Source organism: Sycon ciliatum, chromosome 12, assembly GCF_964019385.1.
Source record: "Sycon ciliatum chromosome 12, ocSycCili1.1, whole genome shotgun sequence".
Taxonomy (NCBI): Eukaryota; Metazoa; Porifera; class Calcarea; order Leucosolenida; family Sycettidae; genus Sycon; species Sycon ciliatum.
The window spans coordinates 10,722,792-10,735,804 of NC_088654.1; the positions used below are offsets into that span (position 1 = coordinate 10,722,792).

The 13,013-nt window shown below is 45.7% G+C and overlaps 1 protein-coding gene across 1 annotated transcript in view; it reads left to right on the top strand.

Annotated features, from left to right (window-relative positions):
- Positions 1-13,013, top strand: part of LOC135828487 (signal peptide, CUB and EGF-like domain-containing protein 3) — a 126,738-nt gene that overhangs the window by 6,703 nt on the left and 107,022 nt on the right. Inside the window, exon 2 of the mRNA XM_065340931.1 lies at positions 9,037-9,194. Coding sequence (XP_065197003.1) covers positions 9,037-9,194 — 158 coding nt within the window. The remainder of the gene's footprint in view (positions 1-9,036; positions 9,195-13,013) is intronic.

Consider the following 13,013-nt stretch of genomic DNA (forward strand, 5'->3'; position numbering starts at 1 on the left):
AGCCCTTGACGGATCATGCTTGGACATGGAAGATTCTGCTCGAAAGGTAGTGAAAATGGCAGAACCATACAAACCTTAAGGAAGGCACTTCCATGACCTCTGCTCCATTATTTTTTATCCACATACCAAACATGCATTAAAAAAATACAAGAAATGTACCAGATTCTGTCACTTTTTCTGCAGGCATTTTCCACCAAGGGCTATCTCTATCTGGGCTCACCGCCCAGGGACCCACTCCCGCCCGGTACAGAAAACAAATCGCACCTACATGTACGTGTTTTTCGATTTTGACAGCATGTTACAGGTCGAAAAACATGTTAAACTACCAAGCAAGGCTTCTGTATAACACCATTACATGTACGTGTAGGTGCGACACGACACGGGTGTTTCGCAGTGGCCACTCGTCAAGATGGCGGCAAATCCGAGAGTACAAAAATTTCGACTCTGGCTATGTGCGCGGCGGATGCGAATCTCGCACGTGCATGCAAAATCTAGCCTTCTGCAGATCTGGGTAGAGCAAGTGTGTTGGAACGACGACCTTTTCCGAAAGAGAATGTGGCTCTTTTCATCCCATCATTTTACTCGCCACGCTCTCCCTCCCAGCTTATTGGTACGAGTATCTGCTACCGAGTAGAAGTCTCCATCTTCACAGCAGGCCAGGCAAAATCGCAACGTTGAAATACTTTGCTCACTTGGTTTTTTGGTCCTTTGAGGTGTTGATGTGGTTGTTGTGTACAACTCGAAGTGACAAACTTGAGACCCCCGCGCCACAAAAAACTAAAGCGCGCCACAAAGTTTCGTTTGGCTGTTCAATGAAAGGACGTATGGAAGCAGGGATAAAAACTATCGTGGCTGCCGGCAAAACTCTTAGTAATGTAATAAACGGGGATGTGACTTTGGTAATTCCAAGGAGAATGTACGCACGGCCATTCCACAACGAAGACGAAACTACGAGCTCAAAAACACTCCGATTTTCAAACAAACGACACAGGAAAGAAGATATGGCCGCAGTGTTCCCGTGTGGCCTTCAAAACACCTAATTTTACTCCGATAGCGGCTGGTTCAGGGAAAATTCAGGCCCAATTCGACAGCGTCGTACCGCTCAGATTCGCCCAAAACATGAGGAAATGTACGGTAGATCCGAATGCGTACGCATTTTGCGTACGGGGACGACTGGCCAGAGTTCATGCACTGCAAACACCCGTGACGAGGCGTCCACCCGTCGCAACCAAAACGTCGTCACGGGGCAGAGAGGATCCAAAAGTCGGTAATATTTTTCTGCACCCGCAGCATGTCAAGACAGACTATTGTCTTTAGAAATTGACTTCTGACGACTTCTGATACAGAGCGCATTAGCTAGGCAATACATGCACTACAACTAGTCTACATGTACAATCATGTTGTTGGTTTGACAGCATGAAACATTGTACAAGTACTTGGTCCGACTTATTAAAATGTGCGCTTCACTTCAAAACTCAAGCATATGTACAAAGGAGCACCTGTACGAAAAAATCAACCAAGAGACGTTAGATAGATAACTACTCTGTCGTTTCTTGGCCTGACCTTCTAGTTTTCATCGCTGCTGGTGTCTCAGGGCGCATCTGCAAGTGCGTCAACCTGCAAAACGTCGACATTTTTTTCATCTCCTCCAAGCTACACTGCGCTTCTTTGATTGTTTCACTCCATAGGCACGATTTAGACGATCGACTTCGCCTCCTCCTCGTGCAGTACGACTACCAGAATGGTGGGTGCAGGTGTTTTCGCCTGAAGCTCTCACGACACCTTCAAATGAGGCGAACAAGTAAACCACCACGCATAAAAAAATCACTTCTGGCCACCACTGCACCGTGTACCGCGCGCGTAGGTCTACTGATCATGCGTCTGATCTGTGTCGACTTGTCATGCAGTCAGACCATGCGTGCTCTTCCCTGCCTGTTTCACGAATCCACTGGCCCCGCGGGCCCGGAGACTGGCGATCTTGTGTAAGTAAGTTGTGACGCATCGCGATCCCGGCTCCGAGGACTCCGCACCGTATCCGCCGGATAATCCACCCTTTCTGCGCTTCAGTTTTCCAGCCAGGTTGTCGCCTGAAAGTCGACCTCAAGGCCGGTTATTTTTTTCGATCAACTTCTCGACGATCACTTCTGTGATCTTGATTCGTCGGCCGCCACATCGTGAACGACTGCGAGACAGATCAGCAAACTGGACGGAGCGATGCTGGTGCTTTCTGCACGAGTTTCTGGATGACGCGTTTGCTGAAATTCTGCCAAGGAAACAGGGATTGCAGCGATTTCAATCCGCCAGGAGGCACTCGAGCACGATCGTCCAGAAGGTTCTGGTACTCCGTGACAATCCCCCATCGCAGCGGGGTGTTGATTTCAGCACCAGGCCTTCTCTGTGTTGCGCGAGAAGCAACAGGAGTCCTCTGACGACAAAATTTGGACGCAAAATTCTCGAGTCGACTAGGATCCCGAGCCGCTGCCTCCGTTGGAGTTGGAGCCATTTCTTCTTCAACATCACAAATTGACAACTGAAGGATAGTGTTAGGTAGCTGTAAAGTTTATTCCATCCTGAGATTATTTGAATTTGTTTGGTTGACGTTCGAAGCGAAACGCACATTTTAATAAGTCGGACCAAGTACATACAGTGGTGTCAACTGAAATCCGACCACAAATCGATGTGCTCGCATCGCAAAGAACCAGCACGTAGATCTACGCATGAGCTTCTAACACCAAGCAATAGAATCAACGGGGCACTCCAGCACGAAAATCAGGAGCAGAGTTCAGCTGCCACCTCTGTACTCTGTCTAGATCAGGTGCAGCGTTGTGTTCAAAATCAGTACCCTAGTACCCTGTCCAAAGGTCAGGCAGACAGTCCACTTCGCCAGCAGCTAAATACATGTAGTCTGTGTGACGAGCTGTGGATTTCTCTGCGGACGGTAGATCTACGCATGTGTCAGTTTCCGAAAGAGGAATCTTTCTCAGTTTTATTCGTTGTAACAAGCAGCGCTTTCTCTTCTTGACTTTAGCCGTAGCTTAAAGCTTTACAACAAGAAGGATGAGATGATACAAGTCAGTCTTGAAAAGCTTGTGGTCCTTCAAGTCCCTTCAACAGTGTGTAGAATGTTTCCACAAGATCAGAAAACGAGAAAATTCTGCGAAGCTGCGAGCTGGAAAGTCAGCACACAGTGGAACTGTCTTCCATCAGACGCCACCTGGGTATTACAGTAGTAATTTGGTGTTAGATAAGAACGGTCACTATGCCCACCATTTCCACAATAGGTAAGGTAATAAGCCATAGGTAAGACCAATTGCACTTGTTGCGATTCATTTGTTGATGCCGTCCTGAGCGTGACTTACAATATTCCATCTACAACGGACGTTTACAAGATTGTTTCCCCCTCTGCCACACAGTTTTTTAAGGATGTTGGTCAAACCCTGCGTAAGTGACGCAGTTTTTTAGTAATACCGGTAGTGACATAGGATCCACTCAAGGAAATCAAGCCAAACAATCAGGAAATTGTGCAGTTTGCACACATGTGAGGGAGTTCAGAAAGGGAACCACCAGGAAAATGTGTAGGGACACAGCAAAATGTAAAAATGCTACTTTCCGAATCGTTTTATGTGAGTCATCAATGGAAGTTCGTCACCCAATGAGGAGTGACCAAAAAAATCAATCAAAGTAATTATTATTGCATTCTTCAGTTGGAGAGTTGAAAAGGGAAAATCTAAAAAAACAATTGGTTTCCATCACCAGAACTCGAACCGGGGGGCCTTCTGCTAGACACCGGGGACGCTCTAACCACTGGGCTATGGTGTAGCTGCCATCCAAGCAGAGACCGTTTTTACATTCACTTCACTTGGACTTCGAAATTCACACTTTCTGTATTCTACACAGAGTATTGGCGCGCAAACCTCACTGTGTCCACACACTTCGCCCACAAGCAAGCACATGAGGAGCCCCAATGAATCAAATATTCATCCTATCAGGGAGATTTCGAGGATTTCGGCGACTTTCGGCGATAATTGTAAAAAAAAAGGTGGTTACTTCACACACTGAAGCTCGTGATTTTGCGCTGATTTGACACTTGACTGACTCCCGACTGCCATCCAGAGCGCAAGAGAAGTCAGTAGAACCTTCGAGGTGACAAACCTGCAAGAAAGCGCCACTCCCTGCTCAATTTACTCCTTAATTTTTAGGAAAGTTGGTTGAACACCCACTGGAGCAACCAACTTTCATCGAAGTCGCTATCACTATAAATTTTCATGATGTTGCTCCCAGCTTGGGCTTGCGACTAGCTGGTTTGGAGGTGAAAGCGTTGTGATTCGTGAATTGTGAATGTCTCTGTAAACTTTTATCCCTGGAAACATTTTGGCCTGGGGAGTATTATGAAAATGGTGATCTTCAGCCACAATCTTCCCCAGCCTACTAAAGCTCAACTGATGATTGGTGAATTCCCTGGAACACTGTGTTGAGCAGGGAATGGTGCTTTCTTGAAAGTGTGCCGAGTCGAAGACTCGATGGACTTCTCCTGTGCTCTGGATGGCAGTTTTGAGTCAGTGAAGTGTCTAGTCAAGTCGGCGGAATGGCGTGAGCTCCAGTAGAGGGAGGAACCAAGTTTCACAGAGAATATTAGAAAACAGATAAAAATGTTCTCTTGTTTTGATTTATAAGTGCGTAGTGTGCAGCCTGCCTGGTTTCCATGGGAACATTTTGACAAAAACGAAATTGTATTTCTGTAAACCCGTAGGATGAGGAACCCTACGAACAGAGTTCATGGTGACACAAACTCTGAACATTCTATGGAACTCTTGCACCTGCGTTTTTGGACTCGCACACAACTTACACACGTGTGGCCATGAATAGGACACAGGCTGGCCTTTTTCAAAAACATTCGTTGCTACGCAGTGTGAATTACTCATAATATTTTTTCCTTTTTTTGGCGCCTATTTCTCCAAAAGGTGGCCCATAACGAATTTAAACTTGTGGACAGAATCTGATGTTTAGTGTTTGGGACATGTTTGACATTGATAATTGCCTTGCTTCATAACTCGTTTCGATAATAATAAAAATGTAGTCAGGTTACTGTCTGGTGATCGGTTTGTTTCCTTCCCTCAAGTTTGTGTGCATTTATATGATTACTAAGAATAACAGTAGGTAGCAAAGCGAAGGAAACACTGTGTTGAAAACTGCTACTTCCGCCTTCTACAAAAACTTTGTGACATTTTTTTAAGGCTGCGCAAAGCTCTGGAATTATTCCGTTTGACTTGGAATAACACTCGTGGTAATATATGACCTGTTTACGAGCTTTGTAATGTTACAAAGAAAAAAAGCTTATCGGACGAATGAGATTGAGTTTATTCAGAGTCTTCGTCGTCGTGTCATTGTCACCTGACGACGCTGATTGGGCATCGCCAACAGTCGCTGCTTCCGCTCGCATTTCATTCAGATTCTGTCAGCTGCAGTGATGATCCGACCCTCGACTTTGGCTATATTCAGTCGTTCCAACCTCCGACCTCCATTATTCCGTGCAACGAGTCGTACAAGCACATCCACATACTTCACATTTTCTCGGCAGGATAATCCTCCCAGGGTTCTGCAACGGCTTCGAGGAGGTCCCTGCGAGTCCATACTTGCCAACCCAGCCAAAGCAAATCTCCCTTAGTCACACACCTGGTTTCCCTTTATTTTCTCTCATTTCCCTTATTTTCCTTGTTTTCGCCAATTTCGACCATTTTCTCTTTTTTTAACCTCACTTCTCAACTCAAACTTCACTTTTTTGGAGAAATTTATGATTATTTTTGCGTATCTTTCCTCAATTGTTTGGCAATTTTTTCTTTCTTTTTATTCATTTCTAACCCATTGCTCATTGGGGGACCAACACCTGAGTTTATTTATTGTCAGATCGCCCCTACATGTGTGATTCTGTAAAATGCAGGGCCGCATGTGCCCTTGTCACACCACAAAACAACCTTTTTATGAACAGTCATTGTTCAGTGCCAATGCCGGTAGTTTTTCGATCAAGTCAAAAATCCCCGGTATGCCGCTAGTTACCGTTGTTTCCCGGTATAATACCGGGAAAACCGGTATGGTTGGCAAGTAGGCGAGTCCCCTTTGCGACAAAGGACACCTCTGGCTGGAGAAAGACGAAGAAAGCCAGGTCGTTGACAGTGCGACGATCCTGAGTCTTCGCTGGTTGCACTACGACTGAAATGTTTCGTCTTGCCGTGCGAGCAAACCAGCGTTATGTTCTCACGCTGTGTATGAGTCCGCGCACTGTAACGAGCCTGACCAGCTTCGGGGCAGCGAATGCCGCTTGGCTCCGTGTGCCAGCCACGAGGTCCACTTCGTCACCGTGTCAGTTTCGGGCAAGTGAGTGTTAGTTTTTCTTCATTTGACTCGTGAATTCCTGTCGGCAACGTCCGCACTCATGGTTTCCGTGGAGAATCTGTTCGGGATCAGCCAAACTTACCTCGGTATGAATGCGAATTGTCGATGACAGCCCTTGGCGCGGTTTGTTGAGCAGGTTATTGCTCAATAACACCATTGAAAAAAGGTCACGAAGTTTTTTGTATGCGGAGGAATTACCCACTGTTATTCTCAAACATGTAGAGCTTTCCGTTATATCTGCAGTACAGAGGGAGATAAATCTGAGTTCAAACTTCTAGGATGGTCCATATATCAATTCCCAGATCATCAGTCAACAAGCTACATGTACCTCGAAATCATGAATATTCACATGAAACGTTTTCCTCTCTCTATTTCCTCATCTACATGTGCTACATGCAGTTTGGGTATACTATGTGTGGGTACAGTTAGACTGTGTCCCACCAGCCTGTGTAGTGTCACAATAAGTGTGACTCTTGGAGCCTGAGGGAAATGTGGACACAGTCAATGCTTGGATTATAGCTACACTGTACACTGTAGCTCGTAGTTATTTGTACTTTGAAGTATAATTATTTCTTTGCAATACTAATACAGGTCCTCTCTCGTTATAATGAATCCAGTTAGTGCATAAACCCCGTTAGTAAAATTAATAGAATGCTGAAATCCCCTTGCGAAACGTGGTCTATACAACTGTTTCCAGGACCGGCACAGAATACTTCGTTAGTACATAAAATTCGTTATAACGACCCTTGAGCCAAGTCCCTGGAGTACCAAACCCTCAGTATTATTATAATTTTGTCCAATCAGGACCAGGGCGGAAACACACCTGATAAAGCCAAAAATATGAAGCATATTCTATATGGTGTATCCGTAGATTTGTATGAACTTGTTGGATCTCAGGAACAGCCGTGATGGAGATTTTCTATTATCTTATTTTGAGTTGAAGTGGCAATAAATTATGTTGTGTTGAGGGTATTACATATAAGTATGAATGTATGCTTCTTATACCTTTAGTTGCCAGTCCTGTTATAAGATAAGAACTTTTTTCCGACCACCCTGAGATTAGAGAGGTTAAGTGACTCGTTTTTCATGGACGAAACGAGTGCTGACACCCGGTCCAGGTTAGAGTCTCGTTGACATCTCGTTCAGAAGATTCGTTTTTACGAATCCGGCCTGTCTGACTCGTATGCAGCTCTGAGATCCATCTGCCCCAGAAAGTGTGAAAACGTTTTGACTTTAAATTGTTTCATCTTTGTTGATTTGTTGATTATCGATTCTTTCGTTTTCACTTTCGTTGTGTTTGGTAAGAATTTTTCCTTTCCTTTTTCCGCAATGTCAAGTGAAGAGCAGGCTCTCCCAATGTCCCCCTCCACCCCCGTGTCTCCCTCTGGAGCAACTCCTGTAGAATGCAGAAGAATTCGGAAATTTGCAGTCTTGGATGACATCAAGCTGCTGAACTTGATCTTGTCCTCCGGACATGAAAACGTCTTTGCCTTACCGCAAGGGAATAAAGCTTGGCAGGACATCGGCAACGGCCTGTCACGGTCGGAACAGTTAGTTCTCGATGATGTGCTGACATGACGTCGAACGTTCGCGCGTTTGTATTAAAAAGTCTTTGCGCAAAGAAATTTTGCAGAAATATCTTTCAGATTTTCTCTCCCCCGTATTTACGATGGCAATCATGATGTGACTCGCTGTCTTCTCGTGCACGAGTCACTGAACCAATTTTGGGCACCGCACGAGCCAAGTACAAAATGAAATCGATCTCGTTTCGTTTACGAGTTGACAACGAATCACTGAACCTCTCTATTATCTACTAACGTGGGAGGACCTGTATCGGGTTCATTTTCTTACTTTCTATTGATCAAGCCAAAAACCTGTTGGCTGAATTCACTTTTATGTCAAATACTAAACAAATGGATCGAAATGGATTTCACAAAGCTTACCCTAAAATGAAAACTTCACCACTTGTAGCGAGAAATACACTGATTCCAATGTTGAAGGTCCCAGGTTGATCTGAGCAGCTGTTCCCGAACTATAGTAGTTTGTAGTTTGCACAACATTTGGTGACATCATGTTGACGTCATTAACTTGCCCAGGCTAGGCCGGATTTATGATGTCAGAGAGATGGGGATATTTCAGTATTTTGGCTCTCCAGTGTCCCAAAGAAGTCCGATGTTTTTCACACTTCGGATTGGGACATATGGCACCCTACCAGTATCCCGACCGGAAAACATTCTAACATGCAAGTCATCGTTGCAGAGAAACAAGGAAGAAATTGGTTTTCCCAATAAACTCCCATACAAAGTCTATCTCTCTGACATCATAAATCCGGCCTAGTCTGGGCAAGTTAATGACGTCATCATGATGTCACCAAATTTTGTGCAAACTTTAACCTGCTATAACTCGGGAACGGCTGTTCCGATCAACCTGGGACCTACACCACTGGAATCAGTGCATTTTTTGCTACAAGTGGTGAAGTTCCTGGAAATAAACAAGGGGAAATATAGGGGTAGCTGCAGAACAAAGCTGTTAGCTCCCGCGTTAGTAAAATCAGCTCACCAGCGGTATTGCGAACCATTAGCTTTCATCTTGAAGCTCAAGCGATCTAACGTGTTCTGCGTGTGTCTATTTCTCTGTTGTGTCCAGAGTCGTTTGTCAGTGTTTGCTTTTGCAAGCATGGCAGTATTCTGTGCGACCGCATTCGCAACATGCCATCCTAACTGCACATGCACCAGCACCCATGTGACGTGCAAAAACGTACCAGTGCCGAGTTTGTCAGTGTTTAAAACCTCCACCACGAATCTGTAAGACTTCAATCGCACAATATGGTGTAGTTGTTTTGCAACACAGAGTTATGTTTGGTGTGGGTATTGTTTACGGTTTCCAGGCAACAGGGCTTTGCTACGGCTTAGGGTATGCAAGCAAAATAGTTGTTTTTGTGGCCACATACGTACCATCTAAAAAATGAAAGGGAAACTGTCACCATAAGTTCCTTTGTTTTATGTTCTAAATAGGGCTGAGACGATCGTGTATTTTCACCTATCGATTACTCTTTAGCTAAACAATCGATTAATCGATTATAATCGTTAATGATAGCTTGCATACCGTCCTACCGGTAGGACCACGGATCCTACCGGTAGGACCCAAGAATTCGGGCTGCAAAAGTGCTTTTGGTTGAGAAATTTTTTGAAACAATTGTTGAGATGAGGTCTTTGTCAGGCAAAGTAATGGGGCAAAATGCAAGGCTATGTCCAGTGCATTGCGTATGCGCAATTTTATCGATTGTCAAAATGGCCGCACATAATCCTGTCGGTGCGCTAGCAACTCTGTCCAAAGTGAATTTTGACCATGGCACATCAATTGTGGTGAGGTCCTAATGTTTTTATTAGCTTGCCAAGGCCGTGGAATGCATAATACCATACTCCGTTTCCATGGTTACCATGGGTTGTTACCATGGTTTTCGTAGTATGCCTTGTGTGATCACGTCTAAAATTTGTGGACTCCTTCATTAGCCCCTTAGCAACAGTTTAGGGTCAAGTTTCAGGTCAATGTTAGAACAGAGGCCATGCAGCATGTCTGTGTATGATAATCCTACCGGTAGGTCCTACCGGTAGGACCGAGGTCTATGCAAGCTATCATTAACAAATAGTGTCAGAATTTTGTGCAAATTTTACTCTGTTTCCAATAGCTAGGCCTTCATAATACCAAAAATCTGCATTACTGACAGGGTAGCTCCGAAACATGGCAGTTGTGAAGTCAATTTAACCTCAAAATATGCACCATGTCCCTGGCAACTGCATACTCACAGTGGAAACTGATTCAAACTTCACAAAATGAGGGTTTTCAGTACTTTTTGGACTCAAAAATTCCCAACGTGTAATGTATAATGTAACGATTACTTGATTGATAAGGAATTATCAATCGCTTACCGAGTAATTGGTATAATTGTTTCAGCCCTAGTTGTAATCATTTGGCTCCTGATAATGGCTGTTCATTTATTTTTGGTCTAAAGAGAGTAGAAGTGTGTGAAAACTTGAATTTAAGGTGTTCTGTTTATTGACATTCTAAAACTAGTGTCACCTCATCGCTGATTTATTTATTTGTTTTCTACAAGTAATTATTTTATTATAGTGCGTGTGCACACGCGCGGATCCTTCACAGAATATTAGTGGTCCGGTCATGTTGAGCCACGCTCTATTATTCATGTTGTTAGTAGAAGCAAGAGTACATAACCCCAAGAGTGTGCAACTGCCTGCACAACCTCTATGCTGTGCTGCGACGGCAGAACTTCACATCACGTGACATGGTTCAAAAGGTTATGCTGGCAAACAGTGCAAAGTGACCACAAGAGAGTTCTACCCAAAGCTGGGCTGCGTACAACCCAGTATCTATCATGCACTAGAGTGCACGGGTTCATCACGTGATGTGAAGTTCTGCCGTCGCAGACCCCATAGCTGGAGTTGCACACTCTTGGGGTTATGTACTCTTGGTAGAAGTGTATCTAAGCTATTTTAGCCTTGCAAATCAGAATTTTGTTCCTCATCAACTCAAGTTGTTGTGTGCCAAGAGTTTAAGGGCGCTTTAGACCGCCGTAATTGGCAATGTTTACGCTTGCTTGACCGATGCGTACACTTTAGAACTACGGGAACATAATAGCTGTAGTGCATGTGGGTATAATAATGTTGTGTGTGTGTGTGTGTGTGTGTATTTTGTCTTCTCCCTCAGTCATTGTTATCTATTTTTCTCATTGTCTAATTATTCTCCGCGAGGTCGCGGTTCTTTTTTTATGTGAGTGAGGTATGTCAAGTACCTCCTCCCGTACAGGTGAAGTAGAGTAACCCTCTTGCGCATGTTGTACGTAATGTAATGATTGATACGTACTTTCGATATTGATTTCGCTGGTGCACACGCTGGTGCAGTGCTGGTGCACGCGCTGGTGCACGCGCTGATGCACGCGCTGGTGCAGCCGGTTGTTTCCGTTGTACGTGATGCAGCTTGTTGAGGAGAAGGGTTTTCAATATCTTGTGTTCAGTTCTTCTTGCTTCTGGCCTGGTCGAGGTCGTGCTTTTTTCTTCTGTAAACTTCTTGTGCATTTTGGAATTGAAATTAATAATTATAGTCCAACTTATATCCTTGCGCTGGTCTGGTGGTGGATAATTCCACAACAACGTGGTGCCGAAACCCGTGGTACCGAACCCCGGTTTTGAGTGGACCGTTGGCGCTTTGTGGTTAGGTTCTCGAAGAGTATTAATTTTGTTATTTCACTGCCTGTTTCAGTAGTAATGGCGTCGTCTGCTGGACACTCCTTGTTGCGGCCGTATCGTGGAGGAGATGATGACCTGGAAGCGTTCTTGCTGAAATTCCGCGTGGTGTTACGGATACAGAAATGGACGTCGGAGGCTAAAAGAATGGACCACTTTCCTTTATTCCTAGACAAGGACGCGTTCACTGTTTGGAGTGCGCTGCCGGACGTCGAGCAGACCAGTGAGGAGGTTGTCCATGGTGCGCTCCGAGCCGCTTTCTGCATCACGCCAGCAGAGGCGTATAAGAAGTTTGTGGCCAGAACTCTTCGTCGGGGAGAGAGCGTTGACGTCTACTTGGCCGACTTGAGGAGATTTCTCCGCCAGAGTGGTCGTATTGAAGCGCGTGACACTTCGTAAGGGAAGTCGTGTGACCCGGTGCTCCTGGAGCAATTTCTGCTCGGCATTCCGCAGGCGCTGGCATGTCAGGTGCGCCTCCAGCATGCCTTGCACTCTATGACTGTGGATCAGTGTGCGGATCAAGTTCGCGTGTTGGTTTCTGCAACCCAGGTGTCGGCACCAGTACAGGGTGCACATTCTGCGCATTTGCAGCGACGTCGTCTAGTAGCAGCGGACCTAGCAAGCGGTCTGTGTTGTGTTACCGGTGTAATAAGGTCGGCCATATTCAGCGGAATTGCCCGCAGCTACCTAAGTCACCAGCATCCGGCGAACCTGTTTGCTATGGTTGCAAGGAGCGAGGCCACGTCCGCAGTGCGTGCCCCCAGCGGAAGGGGTGTGCAGGAGCAGCTGCGAGTGAGAATGTCGGCCATGTCTGCGTCGCGTCGGATATTGATGGGCCCGCAGTAGTGTTGCCACGGATCTTCTTGCCTGTGAAGCGTTGTGATGCTGTGGCGTTTCGGCATTGTGTTGCTGCCATCGACTCGTGCTCAACACACACGTTGGTGTCTCGTCAGTTGGCAGAGGACTTGGCACTGGAGGTGACGACGTCAACGCCTGATATCATCACCGTTGACGGCAATACACTCAAGGTATTGGGCTCGGCTGTTCTGGATGTCAAGCGGGTGGACGAGACGGTATTTCTGCCTTTCTCGTCTGTGTCTGTATCAATTGTTCCGGAGTTGAGTGTTGTGAATGCGTACTTGCTTCTGGGCCTCAACCTGATATCGCAGCATGGCGGAGTCGACCTCAAGTACGCGGACTCCAAGCTCGTCGGAGCATCTTTCGGTCAAGCAGCTTCAGCTTCCGCAGATGTGCCCAGTTCGGACGTGCGCAGTGATGATGGTGATTCGCCTCAGCTGCTACGCCATGTTACCGTGGAGCATGACGGGGAAGATGTCATTCTGACCACTGCGGATGGGTCAG